Raw genomic sequence first — 20,163 nt, 5'->3', positions numbered from 1 at the left:
AATCTGACGGCTTCTCGTGATCGCCAACGCTCTTTGATGCATGGTTTGACAGGGGTGGAGGGTATGCTTCCCCTCATCGCCTGAAATATATACTACAGCCGCACCTGGCTCCTCAGCTTTGCAGCACTGCCGTTCGTGTCACCCTCTCGCTGTTTTCCAGAACCACCGCTCGGCGCTACTTCCACGATGGACGACAAGAAGATCAGCCCTCCTCCCAGTCCTCCCACGCAGCAAATTGAGCATTCTCACCACCAGCACCATGACCGGCAGTATCGGGATACAACAGTCGACGGCCAACCGGCGTACGAAGAGCACGGCGCACTCATTGACCACAAGATTTCTCGAGAGGAGAAGGTACAGGCGCAGCCCGACCTACGCTGGAGCCGCTTTCGCCACTACATGCGAGAGCCCTTTTCCGAGTTCTTTGGAGTCTTCATCCTGATCCTTTTCGGCGACGGCGTCGTGGCTCAAGTGATCCTCTCCAATTTCGAGCGAGGTGACTACCAGTCCATCTCGTGGGGATGGGGTTTGGGTGTCATGCTTGGTGTATACGCCAGCGGGATATCTGGCGCGTAAGTCTCCCCGCTGAAACCTCGTTGCCGCTTTCCCTCTCCACTCCATAATGTATGTGTGAGCTGACAAGCGTCCTTCGCTTCCCGGACAGTCACATCAACCCCGCCGTCACATTCGCCAATTGCATCTTCCGACGCTTCCCCTGGCGCAAGTTCCCCGTGTACATGCTCGCACAGACCCTGGGGGCCATGTGTGCCGCTGCGGTCGTCTACGGCAACTACAAGTCCGCGATCGACACGTACGAGGGCGGAGCGGGGATCAGGACGGTGCCCGGTTACAGTGACCACGCATCCGCCGGGATCTTCTGCACGTATCCGGCGCCTTTCATGACAAGGACGGGCATGTTCTTCAGCGAGTTCATCGCCAGCACGATTCTGATGTTCATGATCTACGCGCTGAAGGATGATGGAAACCTGGGAGCAGGGCCGTTGGTGCCTCTGGGGCTATTTTTTGTTATCTGTAAGTTTTTTGCCCCGAGCCTCTGAAACCCCAGAAGAAAGTAGCGTTATGTTGCTGCAAGGTTTGATCAGGGGCTTTCTCTGGGGAAGGCGTTGGCATTTTATCAGCTCGGGTCCTTGGTTTGCGGTCCAGCACTGGGAGACAAGTCATCTTCGTCATGGGCATGACACTGTCTCCGAGGCCCAAGCCAAGATGTCACCACACAGTCTTTTCGATCGAAGCACTTTTGAGCACGGATTCGCTAATTCAGCCGTTTTCTTTTAGTTGGCATCGGTGCCTGCTTCGGATGGGAGACCGGCTACGCGATCAACTTCGCCCGAGATTTCGGCCCACGCTTGGTCAGCTACATGATCGGCTATGGACCAGAGGTATGGCGGGCTGGCGGCTACTACTTTTGGGTGAGTTTGTGCTCCCGGAGAGCCTGAACATACTGGGGCAAACTGTGACCAAAACGTCGGATCGCTGACGCGGGCTAGATTCCTATGGTCGCGCCATTCTGCGGCTGCTCATTTGGAGGCTGGCTCTACGACATGTTCTTGTACACTGGGGAGTCGCCCATCAATACCGAGGCGGCTGGACTGGCGAGGCTGCTCAAGCTGAATAAGGCGACGTGGTCGAATACCTATGTGGAGAAGTCCAAGGTGTAAAAGTGACGGGTCGAGGTCGTTGGACCGGTTGACATGTATTTGTTTGGTGCCTTCTCCAGGGAGTTATATAGCCTTGCCAAGAGAGAGACGTCTTGTTGAGAGACTACCTCGAAAAGTATCCACTGCTAGAATTGCGACCGGGAGGTCTTGTAGGTACGTACCGTCATGATAATACTAAAGCTGCGCCGATGCCTCCGGCGAACATAGACGCCACTGTGATGAAGGAACTGAAAGACATGGTCGCCATCCCGGAGATGCCATGTCCGCTCGTGCATCCACCAGCCAAGCGTCCGCCAAAGATTATCGCGAAGCCGCCGATTAGTGCGGCCAGAATCGACACAGGAACTTCAGGCAACATCGCTTCCAAGGTGAAAGGCACATAATGCATGGTCGCCCTGGCACCCGCGGCGACACCGGCAGCAAAGACAACATTCCCCCAGCCAGGTGGCGTCTTCCCTTCCAGGAGAGCCCAGAACATCTGCCCGGCGTCCTCGTAGGCGCTGCTCACCCCCAGTGTCTTCTTAGAGAACAGCACGGATGCCGCTTGTGCTGCACCGATCAGAAGGCCGCCTACAGCCGGGTTCAGGAAGTAAGTCCCCGTCGGAGCGAGTGAGTTGGCGGCAGTGATGACGGCCAGCAGCAGCGTTTCGTAGCCCAGGACAACGGCCGAAGCAGATAGACCTGTCTTTTGCATGATAGTGTGCTTTCCCTCTGGCGCGTCCGTCCGCGCAGCGGTCTTCTTCTTCCACTTGACGAACGCCGCACCGCCGAGCAGGCCGCCGAGCATGACCCAGAAGCCTCTACCGACCCCAGCTGCGGCCTGAACGAGCACGGTGCCGGGGCAAGCGCCCGTCAATGCCATGCCCACCCCTTGCAACGCCCCTCCGATGATATTTCCATCATATCTCCCCAGCACCCCGAGACTGCTGTCCTTCCGATGGCCGAGCCTGGCAAGCCCAGTATGATTTGCTGCGACGACGATGACCGCGCTGCACGCCGAGGCGGACATGAAAGCCAGGAGCATGTGGAAATTGGTGAGCCGCAACTGGTCGATGATGACTCGTGGGGACGCCACGCCGGCGAGTGTTAGGGCTGAGCCGAAGATGGTGCCGGAGGCGAGGGCGGCGAGGAGTTCAGCCATGGGTGTTTTGTGTTTGTGTTGAGCAGCGAGTCTGAAGCAAAGCAGCTAAATATTGAACAGATAAAAATCGAAGCAAAAGCCGGGCGAGTATCACATCAACGACGAGTCTTTTTTAGTTCCCACCTTTCTTTTTCACGTAGCCTTTCGCCACAGTTGCGGGCTTCTCATTGAAGCTCGAGGTCGTCGAGCACGCCATGTCCAGTCGCCGACTCCAATCACGCCTTGCTGAATTCGACGACCTACCGTATAAGTTTTTGGGTGTCAAAATGCCGTGGGCTGAGTTGTGCGATGGCCACTACGGCGTCTATCTCGGGTTCTGGAGGGCTAGGCGACGCTTGGAGCGGGAATGTCGGGGCATCTTTGCGCTTGTGGTGGATACGACGATCGCGGGCTGCTCTCGGGGTCTGCAGAGAGGTGGTGCACTTATGGTTATTGAGACTCATTGAGCTTTCATCGTTGTCGAGCCATCTGTCATCGGAGGGGAGTCGTTGTCAGTTGTCGTCGTTTCGTCAATGCGCAGACGGGCAAGCCAAAGAGGAGGCCTGAACGAACGGCCAACACGGTATCCCCGAACTGCTGCCGGCCACATGGCAACAATGGCGGCGGTGCCACCAGTTAAGCGAGCTCGCCTGCGAGAATTGAGTACCCCACTCAGGATGGCTCATCTCGGCTTCTGGACATCTGTGCGGGAACCTCGCTTCCTTTCTGGGTTGGACTGCGATATAGCATCACACGCCGGACTCAGAACCGTACGGGGGTCACATCTTGGCTGTCCGGGCGTGGGCATAGAATTCTTCTTATTGTGCAGTTTCGCCCCCACCACAAGAGATCCCAACCGTGCCTGTAACTGTAAACTGGCGCCGGGCCACCGCTGGGCCAACGGACATGTTTCTCCTTTCTGCAGCGCTGACCCGAGCGATCTCGACCAACACAGCAACCGCGTTACCGATTTTTGCGACGGCCACAGCTTCCGTCGACATCGAAGCCGTTTTGAGGCAACAATCCGCGCACGCGACGTGTATCATAGGTGCCTCTGTAGCTTGTCTCCTCTTCTTTGCGGGTAAGCCATTCCAGATATCGGTGCTGCCTCCGCCTCCGCTGCAAGAGACCACGCAGCGACCGTTGGCTTGGCCCGCCGCACCAGACCACGCACTCAGCCTCAAGCCGCGTCGAATTCAGTAGTCGTCCTGCCAGAGTCGGTAGACTGGTTTGCTTTCATGGTCCATCTCCGTTGTCTAGCTGCGTCTGCTTACCTCGCACCCCTGTGCGAGGCCGGCGCCACGTACTCCGGGGAGATGGAGGCGGTGATCCCACTTTGTGCCCACTATAGTACTATCAGCCACCGTGAGTAATCCAGGAGGGCTCTAAAACCCCGAGGCCAGAAAATACTCCCGCCCAAGGAAGCGATTACGTCGGGTAGAGACGATGACCGTTCTGATGTGGCACTGTGACTCTACTAGGTACGAACCCATGCGCCCCAACCGTGAGCGGACGTTTACAGCAGGCCTTCTTCCTAGACGCATCAACCCAACAGCTCTCACTGTCCTCGAAGCCCAATCTGGGGAGCAAGTTGCGCTCTCGTGACAGCGTCTTGCAGCAAGGGTTCGGATCCGGCCACTGGACGAGCGGGCTGCTGCATGCCACATTGCTGGTCGACCAGATAAAGTAGCATTATGCGACGAGCGTTCCCTTCGTACTCGGTACGCATACTACTCGACAATCATCCCAGCGACGAAACCCACCCAACGTCCAGAAGCAGCAATACTCATACTCTTTCCGATTGCAAGAATGCCTTTCATCGTCCTCGAGGACCGTGTATAGCTGTATCCTGCGACGCGAAGTTCTATCGCTCATGTACAACCCTGTTCGTACAGAGACGATCGGTTGGAACATGTCCGTCCGCGGTAAGTCACTTGCCTATAACCTCCTCGAGCGTTGGCTTTCGATGTCCTTGACTACCACACGCAGTTCTATCTTGCGACGACGAGCACAACCCCTGGTCCTTCAACTAAATGCAGGAGTCATCTCGCGCTGTCGCCCTCACCGTGTCGGAATCCAATCACGACAGCAGCTGAAGTCAGTTGCAACAGCGTCACAACGCCGAGGACAGCAACAGCTCGTTTGTCACTTCTCGATGGCTGTTTCCTTACCAATAGCTGGGCCCTTTCTCATGGCGAAGTGGCTATCTCCTTCTCTGTAGGCTGTAGCTCTTCAGTACGGGAAGCAGCACCTCCTCCATCTTTTCCTTTCCCCCCTCATGCTGAAAATCTGCTTCGTGGTCACTGGAAACCACGATTGGCTCGACTGTACCTTGATGAACTTTGTATCCAGAAATGAAGTGTACTCGTAATCGACAATTTTCTCCCCCGCGCGGGTTGACTCTCCCAGCTCTCGGCGGACCCAACATGTTGAAATACCTCCACGCTCATTATATTCATGTCCACCACGCATCCGCCCCAGCCAGAAAAGCATTCCTCGAAGGTAAATCAGGATCACCACGGGCACAAAGATCGCACGTCAGAATAAGAGGGAGTCAAGAAGTGTGAGCTCAAATGGGCTGCCAATCATGCTGAGGGTTCCAGCGAGACTCGCTCTGTGAGTGCTTGGGAAACTTCACCTTCCGTCCACCAGGAGATCCGACGTCCCAAAAAGGCGGTCATGCAAATGCCCCTTTCGTAAATGTTCTCATCGAAAGCACATCTTATCTCTGGATCCAGCAACTTTCTTTCCTCTTCTTACTCCTTCTCGCGGTAGTCGAAGACACCTCGTCACCACCTCACAAATCGGGTCATCGCTTGTTGGTCCCCTCTCAACGAGATCTAGTCCGGAAAACTCTCAGCAGGAGGAACTTTAGATGCATACTCCCAATTCGTCCATCACGCAATCGAAAGCTCTCCCTCCTTCCTGAGCAGGAAGCTCACTTGCCGTGCCCGTCACGCCAGCGCAGCATACGCCCAAATGGGAACAACGCCGCCCTCAGCCGACACCAAGATACCGCCGAGCAGGCTCTCGTACAAGAAAAAGCTGCAAGTGATCCGCTCCGAACAAAAAGACCCGATGCCCCTGCAATGGCCTACCGCAACGCCGACCTAATTGGCTTGAAAGCACTCAAGCGAAAGCCGGAAAGAGCCCAACGAACCGAACGAAGCTTACCTGGTGCATTTCCCCAAACAGGGCCATGATGGGAGCGGGCAGTCCCAGAATGAGGAAGGAATTCCGCGGTGGAATTTCTGAAGTGGTATGTACCGTATGCAGGGAACACGCGATGCGCAGCGGTTATCGTTGGCGTGGGCACTAGAGTGGGATATGATAGTCTCTGGTGCATTGGACGAAAGGGGCAGGGAAACAGATAGATACGGTACATACAAAGCCGAGGTGGTTTCCGTTAATTTACGATTACTACACTACACGGTCTTCCGTCGTTGCTGCTTCTCTTCTGCCAATGACCACGATGCTCATGCAGGAAGAGGGGTCAGTCACTACGCGCCCGAAGACCCAAAGCCCTCGTGCGGTGTACCATGCATCAATACAGTCAACAAAGACAACCGTATTCCACAGTCTTTTGGCAGAGTAGGTACGCCAATAGCTTTCACTGTCCTGCGTAGGAAGGCGACGAAATATATTTGCAGAACCATCCGGCCCGCACCGCCCATCAAAGCACACATTCATGGAGTCGTCGAAGAGATGATTCGACTGGATTCATAACGACATTTTTATTTTCCAGAGGCCCCTCCTTAATCCTTGGTTACTTCGAGCGTAAACAAATGCCGTGTCGCAACCCTACAGTGGCTGGCTGGCTGGTGCTGTACCCTATACCCTATAACTATACAATCATGTGAAGACCAATTCAATCCATTCCCCCGTAGTCGCGTTGCGCGAACACCCTCGCTAAATGAATTGATGCGCCGTGAAAACGACCAGGACCCCCATTTCCGCAACCTTTTGTGAATTGCCTTCTCTTCTCTTTTCAACCACTGGTCGGCCGCTCGCCATTCGTCTCAGCCCGCTGCTCGCCGTCCAGCTGCACGGCGCCTCCGTTATTCTTGTTTCCTCCCTCGCCTTCAACAGCACCATTAGCATTCCCGTCAAGCTGGCTCAACGCCTGCTGTAGGTTCTCGTGCGTCATACTACGCGGCTTCTCCGACAATTGTTCGCGCGAGATCTTGCCCAACTCGTCCGTTTCTCGTTTGCCCGATGGTGGGCTTCCGCTGGAGACCATGTTGGTAGTTTCCGACAGGTGACTATGGTCGCGATGTTTCTTGATCGGCCTTCTCGAACTCAGACTGGCGGCCTCGACCCCGTTGACAGCTTGCTTGCCTTGCGCTTCCTGCTGCTTGGCTTGCTCCTGTCCACTTTGACCCGAGGCTTTATCGCCGGGCGTGACCTTGGTGGTGGTCCCGCCATCAGCGGCAGCAGTTCTGGCTGCCTGCGTGTCGGTCATGTATTCGTCCAACATGCTCTTCAGCACGTTCTGCCGTACTGGCTTGGCAAGATAGTCGTTCATGCCTGCCTCGAGACACTTTTCTCTATCACCTCGGATTGCTGAGGCTGTCATCGCGATGATGAGGACCTTATTGACATTCGGGTCCGAATCTTTGCGAATCGCCTTCGTGGCTTCATATCCGTCGAGAACAGGCATTTGAACGTCCATGAGGACCAAGTGGAATGGTTCGCCTTCCTTTGACTTTCGCTGCAGAGCTTCATAGGCGAGCTTGCCGTCCTCGTAAGCTTCGCATTTGAGGCCAATCTTGTTGACAAAGGATATAGCAATCTTCCGGTTAATAGCGTTGTCTTCGGCAATGCAGACCCGCAGATCTTCTTTGGGAATCCGCGACAGATCCAGGTGGGCTGGCATCGGGTCTTTGTTCTCGTCCACACCGGCAGGACTGGCGGCTTGTGACCAATTGGCCATTGGATCTGGGTCTTTGGCAGCAATTTTCATGTCGGGAACTGCGCTGTCTTTGGGCGCTTTCCGGAACGTAAGTGTGAACGATACTGTGGTTCCGACGCCAGGTGTGGATTCTATCCAGATCTTGCCGCCAAGTACGTTCTCAATCATAGCTTTACAGATGGACAGGCCAAGACCTGAGCCGCCATAAGACCGTGCAGTCGAGGAGTCAGCTTGCGAGAAGGGTTGGAAGAGCCGAGCAAGTTGTTCTTCGCTAATACCAATCCCCGTGTCTGCGACGGAGCAAGTGATCTTGACCTTCTGGCCCGTCTCTGCAACCTTTCGAGCTCGGATTGTAACGGACCCATGTGGCGTAAACTTGTAGGCATTGCTGAGAAGATTCATGAAGATTTGATGGAGCCGAACGGGATCGCCGAGCACGAGATTGTCGTCAATTTGAAGATCTTCAACCGTGTTGAGTCCGTGTTCCTGATTGGTATAGGCGAGTGCGCGAACGACTTCTGTGATGGTCTCCTTGAGATTGAGCGGAACTGTGAACATCTGCATTTTGCCAGCCTCGAGCTTGGAGAAGTCGAGGATATCGTTGATGACGGTGAGCAAGGTGTCAGCACAGACGCGAATGCTGTCCGCATAACCTTCTTGGTCTTTCCCTAGAGGCGTGCCTTTCAGGAGCTCAGACATGCCAATAACGCCGTTTAGAGGCGTTCGGAGCTCATGACTGACATTGGCTAGGAAGATCGACTTTGCTTTCGCCGCCTCTTCCTTGAGCTTCACGTTGTGCATAGCTTCGGCCTCAGCCTTTTTGGCCTTGGCCTCTGCTTCTCGAGCTGCCACGAGCGCACGCTTTTGAGACTCAACCATGCTAGCATTAGAAGCACTGACTTTGCGCACCTTACGATACAGTAACGCGTTGCCGAGTGAGATTGCAACCTGGTTTGTCAAGAGGTTCAAGACGACATGATTGCGCTGCGTGAACGCGTGAGGCCGACCTTCGAGATGGATCACGCCCATGAGATGTTCAGCCTGGACAATGGGAATCGTGATTATCGCCCGTCCACCAGGGTTTCGTGCCAGGTATGGCTCGCCAACATTCGAGAATCGGTCATCCTCGAGAACGTTTTGCAGAAAGACTGTTTCTTTGGTCCTGAGCACATAGTGGGTGATCTGCTGAGCGGCCTGGTCGTCTACTTCCGAGAATGGAATGCCATCAGGATATGTCTTGACGCCAGTGTCGTGATCAGCGCTCGCAGCAACGCACCAACCTTGCTCTTCCGAGTCGATGACGATCGCACAGAACTCTGCTTGGCCACCCACAGACTCCAGAATCACAGACACCATTTTCGACAACAGCGAGTTGATCTGTAGTTCGGAGCTGATGATCCTCGAAAACTCAAGAATAGAGGTCAAATCCAAGATATCGAGCCCGAGACCAGATACGTCGTGAGGTGATCCATTGACTTGTTTAGGTTCAACCCAATTCTTTGTATATTCGCGCTTGCTTTGCTCCTCGTTGCCCACGAAGTCGGCTACGTCCATAGTCTGAACTCCCATGTCAACCGCCCGTGTGGTTGTGGCAGTCTTCAGCAGCCACTCATGTCGTTCGGCAAGGAATTTCGCCTTGCCCACGGCACTGATTCTGTTGTAGGCTGCCATAGCTTCTTGAATCATGACTTTGCCAGCTCTCTTTGCACCGCGTTCGAGGAGAAACTCAGCTTGCATCTCCACAGCGATTGCCTCTTCGAGAGCAAAGCCATGCACCTGACAGTGGTCGATGGCTATCTCGATGTTGTTGATAATGTTGGGAAAGTCTCGAGCAGCACATGCTATAGCCGAGGCCATGAGGTGGGACCAGGCGAGATAGTTAACGTCGTAAGCACTACCCCAGTTGTCGATCCATGCCTTCAGCGTTCGGGCTTCCTCGAGCAGAGGAAGCCGATCAGCCATGTCTGGCATATCCCATGCTTTGCACATGAGCGCCATACAGAGATAGAATCGTACCGCCGCACAAGGTCTATTGGACCAGAGATCGTCGAGGGTAGTGCTGATCAGTCTCCGGCCTGTCTCAACAACATAGTCAATCTGCTCGTACATGAAGTAGACCGAAATAGTGATGGCGTCGAAGAGGTCGCTAGGTCGATGAGGGTTGGAGGCATGTTGCTTGACAGTCTCCATCCATGTTGACTTTTTGAACGAATCATCATCCAGCATAGTGTCAACGTTGTTGACTTTGGTCTTCCCCTGCAATGCTCGTACTGTCTGACGAGTCGCAAGGAGGATGGCTCCACCTCTCATGTCCAACTCCCAGTCATCCCACTCTTCGGGCCCATAACTACAGAAAGCTTCAATTTCTGCGACGTCTTGGCCTGCCCAAAGCCGAGTGAGTGCCATCGCACCTACATTGAGTATACTGATAAATCGATCTTCGGACGCCATGGAGTACTCGAGTGCATTCTCAAGGACAGGCAATAAATTTCTGATAGGAGTCCGGAAATGACCCACGAACAGTGTGTAGAGAGTCCAGCCGCGGCCTCTGGTCCAGACATCGTCGTAGGCGGTGAAGTAGTCTTGGGCAGTCTCGCCATAGAGCATTGCAAGTTGAAAGTCTTTGAAACGACCGATGCTCGCAGCGGCCAGCATGGTAAACCCAACGCCAGCTTGCACGATATTTCCTCGCTCCACCACAATGTCGATGAAGTTGATGACAATCTGGTACCATAATTTGCTATCAAACCAGTACGCGGCACCAAGCATGTCGCTCAGGACAGTACCCAGGGCGATATCTGCTTTGGCCTCACTCAATGGTCTGCGCACAAGTGCTGCACGGTCAAGGTTCCGGAACTTATATTCGAGTTTCTTGAAGTCAATGTCAAGCTCAGTCCAAGACTTGTCAGGCAGTGGGAGGCCAAGGCCAGCCAGGCATTCCTTGAGTTTCGCAAAAGCAACATCATATTGGCCCTTTCGCGAGTAAATGCGGCCTTTCAGGATGTAGGACCTTGTTCTGTCTGCATCGCACCGGGCATTGGTGAAAGTTTCCATGAGCATTTCTAGAGCCTCGTCGTCCTTTTTCAGTGCGTACAAGATTTCGCTTGTATTGACACAAAGCTGCAAGGACTCGTCGTAGAATACATCAGGGTTGTCGGCGTTCCACTTGTCATTTTGCAGTAGAGCGATACTCGTCTGGTAGTACCACAAGGCGGTAGATTTTGCACCAGATTCGACAGCTTTTTGGGCACCGCGCCAAAGAACATCTCGGTACCTAATACGGTTGGGAATTCTTTCTTTGATGATATCGGCACACAGGCATATGTGACGCGCCAGCGGGTAGAGGTTGTACCGACATTCGCTGAGGTAGCTCATCATTGCTTGCGTGATGATGAAATGCATCTTGGTAGTGTTCTGGCATTCTCTCATATCATTAGCAGCACGAAGAACGCGAGAGTGCGTAAAGCGGAACTCGTCGTCCGAGTCGCCTGGTACGATCATATACATGTTCATAAGCTTCTGCAAGCCATCAATGCATTCTGATTCGGTCAAGTTCCATTGCTGAAAGGTCTTAGGGCACGTGAAGTCGTGACCCTGGTCTCGGCCACTGCTGTAAAAGTATTGGCCGGTCAAGATCTCTTGCACCAACCGGAAAGAAAACGAGGCTCCGATCAAGGAGGCCCATGCCAGAATAGCCCGGGGAGCGGGAGATAGCAGTTGCATCTTCTTCGTAATAAATGTGTCGTCGAGCGTTCCTGGGGAATCAGCGGAACTCATTTCGGTGAAGATCTTATCAAGATCAAACTGCCATCCAGAGCTCCTCCAGTCATACCACAAACAATCGCGTTGGTAGCATAGCTGAAGTATCTCACGAACAAGAAAGGGATTGCCGCGAGATTTTTCAAAAACGACAGCTGCAAGTGGCAGCACTGTCTCGACGGGCTGTGACATGGTTTCCGCAACATATTCGAAAACATGTTTTTCCTTCAAGTTGGTCAACTCAAGGCGGTATGACGCATCTTGCTCCATCACTTTACGAGCAGACTCAGGGACACCTTCTTGATCCGCACGGCTAGCAAGAAGGAAGACCACTGGAATCTTGCTCTTGATGATGTGAAGCACTAGCTCAAGGGAATCATTGTCGGTAGCATGAAAGTCGTCCAGACAAAGACAAATGACCTTGCCGCTGGACATGAGCCGAAGGACATCCACATAGGTGTGCATGAAACGGATAGACTTGGTACTGGCAGGACCACGTAGGAAGTCATTTGCGTCACGAACCCCCGTGACATTCGCGTTAGACGAAGCAGCTGTTGCGGGCCTCGTTTCCTCTGTCTTAATGCTAGGTGTCCCTAGATCACTGTTGCCCGTTGCAAGCATGATCTTCTTCGAGGGCGCAGTCGTGTCCAAAAGACTTTCGGGCAGATCCAAGACACTATGCAGAACATTCCACAGCGGGCGAACATGAGAACGTAAATGCTCGTGGTAAGAGGTGCTGACATCGCGCTCGGAGAAAATTTGGCGAAATAAGCTACTCATGACTTTGATGAGTGGCTCGAATGGTGTAGGCCTCGCGCGATCGAACCTCGCCATTGCGAAGTAACCATGACGGCGAATGTGCGGCTGGACTGATTTTACAAGAAGCGACTTCCCTACTCCTTGCGCACCAAGAACCGAGATCACATCAGTCTTACCCTTGGCTTTCCATTTATGACTGTTGCGGCGACGAGACATGGTCCCAAGCGAATCTGACTGCTGAGAAAAACCACCGGAGAAGCTGCTATCGCGATCTGAGACATCGAGGGAGTTCGTTCTGGCCTCGGCAATGCCTCGTCCGACACCTTGGAAATGCCTATGGTCTTTGAATGCACCGGACATTGCGTAGGGAGCAGTTTCGAGACCGACAGTAGTCGAGTTGCTCCTCGTTTCGCGCAGACTGTAGGAGCTGGAGGAATCAGTATCGGCAATGTCGACATCCAGCCTCTCTTCTGACACTGACGAATTAGAAGTGTTGCTGAGGAGTAGGTGCGTGTTTGGACCACTTCGAATAGCGCTCTGACTTTGACGTTTGTAGACCTTGTCAATGATCTTGACGATGCGCTCGTGGTCACTGTTTCGGCCAAATTGTTTAGATGGAAGGATGAAGAACGACGAAACATCATGCTCCCCGATTTTGTAAGTCGCAACTTTTTCCTGGTCGCCTTCTCCCAGAGCCATCTGGACTTGCGTCAGATCATACTTCAAGCCACTAATTGAATGGTATCGCGCATCCATCTGCTTCTGGGTCATCTTGGCAATGATGCGGGAAATGACATCAGGGATGTCGATTCTGATGGATGAGGCTAGGGGGAGACGGCTGCTGAGCACTTTCTGAACAATATCGATAGGTGTGTCGGCGTTGAATGCGGGTTGGCCTGTGAGAATAGTCCAGAAAAGGACTCCAAGGCTGTAGATGTCGGTCCTGCTGTCAGGTTCCGCTGGCAGTCGGCCAGTCTGTTCTGGAGCAATGAACTGAAGCTTGTTCTTAACACCCAGCTCTTTGCTTAATGTTGCCCAGCCTTCGCTGGACAGCAGATTCTCGAAGGATCTTGGTCCACTGCCGCAATTCATCAGCTTGACAACGTTTGCCTCTTTCGACCAGTGAAAAGTATCTTGCCGGATCTCTCCGTGAACCGTCTTAGCGCCGTGATGAAGAAGCTCGAGACACTCGCAGGTGCCTATAGCAAAGTCGAGAAAGGACGCCAGGTCAATCTGACCACTATTCTCAGGATTCACACTCTTCTTACGGCTTTGGAGACCGAAAAATGCAGGTCCAAAATCGGTAATCTCGCGCAGATGATTTATGCCAGGGGCTTCGTATACACAAACGATCATCGAGTGTGCATCTCCAGGAGTGGTAGGCAGGCGGAAGATGTCGATCGGTCGGCCGATATGGATGCAGTCGGGGTCATCTTGTTTGATGATTGATTTGTAAAAGTTGTACTCCCGTTCAAGCTTGAGCATATGAGTGCTGATTCTTGCAACAACGGGGATCCATATCATGTCCGGCTCTTCCTTCGAAGATGAGAAGTCGCTACTTTCTGAGGTGCCGCTAATACTGCTCCAATGCGTATGCCTCAGCGAGGGCCTGTGATCAACTTTCGGAGAGCCGCGCGCGGACCCTGAACGGGTCGATCTAGAGGTCAGGAAGCTGCTCGAGGTGGTCGGACCATCTACGTCCGGGTTGTGTAAGATGCCGAAGACGTGCCTAGTGTTACTGTTAGCCAGGCGTGAAAACTATCGGTCAACTGGATGCTTACCAGTGGTCGTATGTGGAGTGGAATGGCGCGAACTATAGGCGCAGTCAGTAATCGAAGTGAAGCCGGCATGCTCGAGGGGATCAACGCACCGACTGGTCCCATGTGTAGTTGGGTACATGAGCTAGCCGCTCAAAGAGCCGTGTGGGTGGCAGAGGAAGGTCCTCGCCGAGAATATTGTCGTCCATCGTGTCGCGACGGAGGCCCCGAGAAGCGCAATTCTAGGTCATCTTGAGGTCGGCTTGAAGGTAGAGCGGTGTGCGCAGAGTGGAGACGCAAACGCACAGATTCAGGCGAACATCTGCTGAAGCCGAGGGTGGAAAACCCAACTTCCGGAAGTGTCTACGGGCGAAAGACAGGAGGCAAGCATCTGCAGGTGTAGTAATCGGCGTGGAAGCCTGGAGTGCGATGAGTAAGCTCCTACCGAGAGGAGAGGATATGACATGCCAATTCTGGGCGAAAGTGCTTGCCCACCGCCGCCCGCGCGCGGGGCTGTCTCCTGTAGCCTATCAAGCTCACAGGGGTTCTCCAATCGCCGCCGCCGTCGTCTCGAACACCGTTGTTGCGTTCAAGAACACGCTCTGGCATAGGCCTGACCACTGTACATACTTATCAGAAGGCGGTGCAACGAGCGCTGTTCGTCATCAATAGCAGCGAAACATATAACAGCTGTGCTGGATCATTTATTAATTTTAGGGTGGTCACCTACTGCATGATGCATACATCGACCACGCTTGGTAATAGACTGCCTAACAGTTCGCGCTATTCATGCAGGGTTCAGAGTTGATGGTGAACGCTTGTGCTGTGGCAATTGTCTGCAGATTGCCATACCTCTCTCATGCAGAAGTCGTCATCAAGTCCCATACTCTGCCATGAAAGTCCTTGATCTTTCCTCGATCTCGTATGACTGGTCTTAGTAGAACACATATTATTTTTGTCTCCGATCAGGATCCTCCAAAATTACCCCTCAGAGTGACGAGTCTGGTCGTGAAGCTGCTTCAAGCCAACATAAGAGTTGCAATCGCCCATGCCAGCACTTTGGCTGCCATACAGTATACGACAGTGGCTGTAGCGAAATTGGTGATAGGAGGAATAATGGGTGAGCTGTGGCTCGAGTTTGTCGCCGAGGCTCCTGGTGTGCCAGTCATCATTGAGCTACCTGATGCTGGGCCTGTCGGATTGTGTGGGATCTCGGAGTCCGATACCACGATGGTGATCGAGTCGAGCGCAGTGGAAGCTGTGCTTGTCGATGATGAGGTAACGCTGAAGGTCGTCGAGGATGCTGACAACGACGACAGGCTCGTTGTGGTCACACCAGTGATGGAAGACGAGGAGTGTGAGGCTGTGATGATCACGCTGGGAGCAACGCTACCAGTTTTAGATTCGCCCTCGGAGCCTGCCGATAACGCCGACGGTAAGTTCCTCGTAGTGCTCGATGACAATGCAGCAGACGAAGAGCTGGTGATGACGCTTGTATCTTTTGCTCCTAGCTGACTAGCGGGAATTGCAGTGCCAATACCGCTACTGGTCCATGGTGTAGGAATGGGTAAGTCGGAGGGATCAGGCTTGTCCGCGGGAGACTCATCATAGATGTTGCCGGCTGTGCCATCGTGCATGTGGTACTCGCCTGAGATGAGATTGGCCATATCACCTGCGGGAGTGTAATAGCTGCCATCCCAGGCGGTACCGTACGAGCCATCTGGGAGGAAGTAACTGGTGGTGAAACGATCCTGCGATGCCATTAGCAGTCTATGTGACTGTGGATGGAAACAACTTGCCCAGCAAAAAGCGATTCTAAAGCTCCGGATCAGGTCGCAGTGTGAAGCTGGGGAGCCTATATGGTTGTGAGTGGCTGCTGTATGCTGTTGGGAGTTTAGCATACAGCAGAGTGAATCTCCTTCAATCTCCTGGCGGCGCATCGGAGCTACCAATCCAACCTTGCTGACAGATGCAGAGGAAAGAGGGACGTCTGACATGTCTTGCACCGTGTACACCAATTCATCAAAGAATCGAGCCAGGTCTGGGCCAACGATGGGCACGCCTCTGCGCGAAGCTCCGGTCGGCGCACATCGGATGAAGCTTGGTGAGCAGGCTTGTTCATCGGCAAGAGTTATTGTGGCAAGAAGCCAGAGGAAGAAGATGGTGTTGCGGAGCATCGTTGCGTTGGCGGCTGGGCTGCTGTGAGGTGGCTCGATGGCTTGCAACGGTCTGGAGATGTAATTCGATCGTTCTTACTCGCTACACTGGAGAATGGCTCGCCGATGCAATGACATATCCGAGCACATATAAATGGTGGCAAGACGCATCGGCAGAATGGTGGATGTTCTCTTCGCTCTGCGTCACCGTCACCGTCACCGCGGTTGCATTATTTGCAAAAGGCAGGTGCAACATGAAAGCGGCATATGCTCCTGCCAGAAAAGCCAACCCGCAGACACTTGCACTCGCCTACTGGCGTTCTGTGCGCACAAACAGGTTCATGGCTTGGATGAAAAGATACCTGGACTCTTTGCGCCTAGGTACTCATCCTCCTCTCGAGAACAGGGTGATTCTGGAGGGCAAGGGCCTTCGTCTGCACAACAACGATAGGGCGGCTTGCGCTCTTCTTACGAGCACGAAGGTATGATGCATCAATGACTACTTCAGCAATGGCGGATTGCCTCCTTCATCTGGCTCACCTCTGGAAATTTTACCATACACGCCATTCTGAGGCATGATGGTCCTGATCTCTGGAGCGCTATCGCACACGGGGCCCGCTCAATGGGCAGAAGCAATCAGCGCTGCCACAACTAATGCAGATCCAAAAGCCCAGTCAAGGCAACTCTTCGCATGCCACGAACGACAGGAGATGTTTGCACGAGCAGCAAGCCACGCAGATACTGCCATTGCCCATACTAAGCACGACAGCATCCGTCTCCATGCCCAGAAGTCACTATGAGCTTTAGTCCGAACCGGCCCCACGATTCAAGCAACCATGCTCCTCTACCGAAATTGCGGCAAACGTCACTGATCCTTTAGACATTTCGCAAAGCTGAAGACTGGCAACTGTCTACAAGCCGATCAGGCACGCCCGGTTCCGCAACGAACGGGGTAGCCCCACGCTATCTACACAGTCTCGGATCAGTCTATACCGCTATCGATGTGGCGGCGTGTGAAGGTGCTTGACAACTTGACGGCACCGCAGATTCCAATTCCATCTACCACTGGATCTGCATGTTTCCGTCGCTGGCGAAACAACAGCGTTGCAGATGCAAGATGTTGTGTGTCCGCATTCCCTCCCAACGAAGATCGACTCAACCCTTCCGAACTCTATCAACATGCCATTAACATTTGGCTAAGCAGAGTAACTGGCCTTTTGCCTATTTCCAACTGTCCTCAGTTACCCACGCGATATTCGTCTGAAGGCTAGATTTGAGGTGTATGCCTACCTATTGCCCGACCTTCCGTCGTCGACCACAGAGACGGCAATGAATAATGCTCCGTATGCCGCGAAGAGCCAGTCAGTCTTGGCTACCCCTGTCAATCCCAACTTCAACGCGGGCTCCGCCTTTGAACTAGCTGCTGATCCCCAGGAAGATCACCGCCGTTTCGGGAAGTCTGTGCATTCTTCACCAATGAATTCCATGCCGTCATGCCGTCAGATCATCAGGCTTGGACCTTAGTTAAGGATAGCCTGATGCTATCTAACCTCTCTGTTACGCTTGGCGTCTACTCTCGTCCTACCACGCCTCTATCCTAGTGATCATCAAACGCTGTCAATAGTCTGGCATGGATACGGAGTCTGTCCGCAACACTCTACTTTCGTTGGAACATGCAATCATACTGCCTTGGAGTTTCGCACGGTTCTCATTTCCAGATCCACTATGCATGACCCTTTTCAGCTCACTGAAATCATCCTTCGTGACTTGGCTAGAAGGACTAGCAACTATAAGACCACAGGTACTCCCAAGCAACAACACAATTCTCTCTCCATCCAAACGCACATTCACTACAATTCCACCTGTCTATTACAGACGTCCACTCATTACACCAACTACATACTTTCTCTAATATCCCAACTCCAAACCACCAATTACCATCAAAATGCGTGCCTCCTGGATCATTGCTGCCCTGGCCACCGCTGCCATTGCGGCCCCTGCTGGTAGGTGACCACATGCTTCCCCCCGCAGGCTTGGTAACTAACAGTCTATAGTTCAGAAGCGTTCCACCGACGTTGCTGCTGTTGAACTTTCCGTGCGAGGTGTTGAGTCAGCTCTCGTTGAGAAGCGTCAACTCGGTCTTGACGTTGGAGGTCTCCTGAGCACTGTTCTTAACACCACCGGCGGCCTCCTCTCGGTTGTCACCGGCCTCCTCACCACCGTCACTGGTGCTGTCGGCGACATCGACGCCCTCGTTCAAAGCATCCTGGACGGTGCAGTCACTGACGTCGAGGGTACCCTGGCCACTGTCGAGTCCGAGCTCGAGAGTGTCATTGAGCTCGTCCAGGGCGTGCTTGCTCAGGCTGACCTCTCTGGAGGTCTTGACACAGTCTCTGGCGAGATCTCCAGCACCGTGGCCCTCGTTGAGGGTCTGCTGGCCGATGTCGAGGCCCTGACTGGTCTCGTTGACGTTCCTGCCACCCTCGACACCGTCACTGGCACCGTCCAGCAGCTCCTCGACCTCGTCACCGGCCTCACCTCCGCCGTTGGTGTTACCAAGGCTTAAATTTTTACATCGACCATTGCTACGAAGAGGTTTAAAGAGTTCAATGATATCCATACATTTTGTTGTGCACATATTAGTACCCTGACGGTACGGCGCAGGAGCTTTGTTTCAAAGAGGGAAGCGAGACAATGTGAAGTAGCAGACCAAGTTATTCATTTGATTCATCCATAAGTGGCGGAACACAAGCAGCACAGTTTCAACCCCCCGGGACTGTAGTAGTAATGAAGCATTTCTGAAAACAGTGCATTTTTATGGTCCCGACTTTGAGCCCTTTTTGTTCCTCCAAGGTTGCCGTGGTGTCAACGCTGCGGAACTTGCAACAGTGGAGGTGCGCAAAGTTTAACCACTCTGAATCCCTGCAATCTCAAAGCGAGCCTCAGAATCAACGGGCATTCCATCGCACTAATTTCTCGCCCCAGTGGGCAAGTCTTCGCTTCCTACATCATCTCACATTCTATAGCACTACATGTGGCCAAGAAATCGACGCAGGTTGGCTATTAACGCTGCCGAGCTGTGACCAGCGTGTGAGCACGATTCTGCTGGCGACGTTAGACCTGACCCTCCATGATATAGCTAGCATATTTCGGGCATCTCCAATGAGTTGGTGGCAGTGGCAGATATCTGTTTGGGACCGATGGACCTCGTAGATCTCAAGGAGCCATGGTGAGTGTCTGATAGGGACTCGAGACAGTGCAAGCCTGTAAGGGGTGACTTGTTCGAGTTGCCCTTCGGATGACAGCCAGCCACAAGCTCGTAGACTGATTCATGTCAATATTCAGGTGCAAGGTGGTCGTATACTCCCGCTCTTCTCCCGCCCATGTGGGTAGTATGCCAGCGGTTCTCCAGCAAGTCATTACTTGCTTATACCAGCTTCCGATTCGACCCGTTGCGACAGACTGGTGCTGCTGACCTGACCAATCAATGTGGAATATGAATGCCATGGAGGCGTCACAGCTATATCTTTTTAAATAAGACGCGGGAGAGCTTCAGTCTGGTTCAAAGAGTCTCTCTCTAGTGTTCAAAGCCATCCTTGTCATTAACGACGCATGTGTCATGTACAGCCTGAATATCACTTTTCGTCTCTACCTACTTGCTCGCGACTTCGCAACATAATGCCAAGCATTACAGGCAGTAAATGGTCTTGGCGTGCTGCCCATATTGACTGCCAAGGTGCCTACATCTTGTACGTCAGTGCCTCAAGTGCTCTAACTTTCCGGTTGAAGCATGATCAAATATATGATTTTCCTGATGCTCCTTGCTGTCTAGGACTATTGACCTTGCAGGGTCGCCACATCTCGGCCTAGCTAGGGCTTCGAGAGCAATGCGAGGCTTTCCAAAGTCCCCAGCTTGAACATTCTACATATGGAAGCGTTCGACATTCGAGAAACCAAGCTTATTATACCTAGATGAAATGGTCGGCGAAGTCTTGATTGAACATCATGGACGTCCCGCAAA

General features: G+C 53.2%; 5 protein-coding genes across 5 annotated transcripts; 2 read left to right on the top strand and 3 right to left on the bottom strand.

The window, feature by feature from the left end:
• Nucleotides 1-186: 186 nt before the first annotated feature.
• On the top strand, nt 187-1,679 carry HMPREF1541_08777 (uncharacterized protein; the record flags this gene model as incomplete). Its single annotated transcript, XM_008723095.1, has 4 exons — nt 187-572; nt 665-1,032; nt 1,297-1,430; nt 1,509-1,679. 4 exons carry the CDS (start codon nt 187-189, stop codon nt 1,677-1,679), a joined length of 1,059 nt encoding a protein of 352 aa, XP_008721317.1.
• A 163-nt stretch (nt 1,680-1,842) lies between these two features.
• HMPREF1541_08776 (uncharacterized protein) lies at nt 1,843-2,820 on the bottom strand (the record flags this gene model as incomplete). The annotated part of the gene is made up of 1 exon (XM_008723094.1): nt 1,843-2,820. The coding sequence occupies one exon, from the start codon at nt 2,818-2,820 to the stop codon at nt 1,843-1,845; it is 978 nt and encodes a 325-aa protein (XP_008721316.1).
• A 3,967-nt stretch (nt 2,821-6,787) lies between these two features.
• On the bottom strand, nt 6,788-14,195 carry HMPREF1541_08775 (uncharacterized protein; the record flags this gene model as incomplete). Its single annotated transcript, XM_008723093.1, has 3 exons — nt 6,788-13,958; nt 14,011-14,042; nt 14,100-14,195. 3 exons carry the CDS (start codon nt 14,193-14,195, stop codon nt 6,788-6,790), a joined length of 7,299 nt encoding a protein of 2,432 aa, XP_008721315.1.
• Nucleotides 14,196-15,005: 810 nt separating this feature from the next.
• Nucleotides 15,006-16,163, bottom strand: HMPREF1541_08774 (uncharacterized protein; the record flags this gene model as incomplete). Its single annotated transcript, XM_008723092.1, has 2 exons — nt 15,006-15,737; nt 15,945-16,163. The coding sequence occupies 2 exons, from the start codon at nt 16,161-16,163 to the stop codon at nt 15,006-15,008; spliced, it is 951 nt and encodes a 316-aa protein (XP_008721314.1).
• A 1,924-nt stretch (nt 16,164-18,087) lies between these two features.
• Nucleotides 18,088-18,708, top strand: HMPREF1541_08773 (uncharacterized protein; the record flags this gene model as incomplete). Its single annotated transcript, XM_008723091.1, has 2 exons — nt 18,088-18,145; nt 18,197-18,708. The coding sequence occupies 2 exons, from the start codon at nt 18,088-18,090 to the stop codon at nt 18,706-18,708; spliced, it is 570 nt and encodes a 189-aa protein (XP_008721313.1).
• Nucleotides 18,709-20,163: the final 1,455 nt, after the last annotated feature.

The sequence above is a fragment of the Cyphellophora europaea genome (genome assembly GCF_000365145.1).
Source record: "Cyphellophora europaea CBS 101466 unplaced genomic scaffold supercont1.9, whole genome shotgun sequence".
Taxonomy (NCBI): Eukaryota; Fungi; Ascomycota; class Eurotiomycetes; order Chaetothyriales; family Cyphellophoraceae; genus Cyphellophora; species Cyphellophora europaea.
The sequence above is the reverse complement of the archived record's forward strand: the minus strand, read 5'-3'. Positions and strand labels throughout refer to the sequence as shown.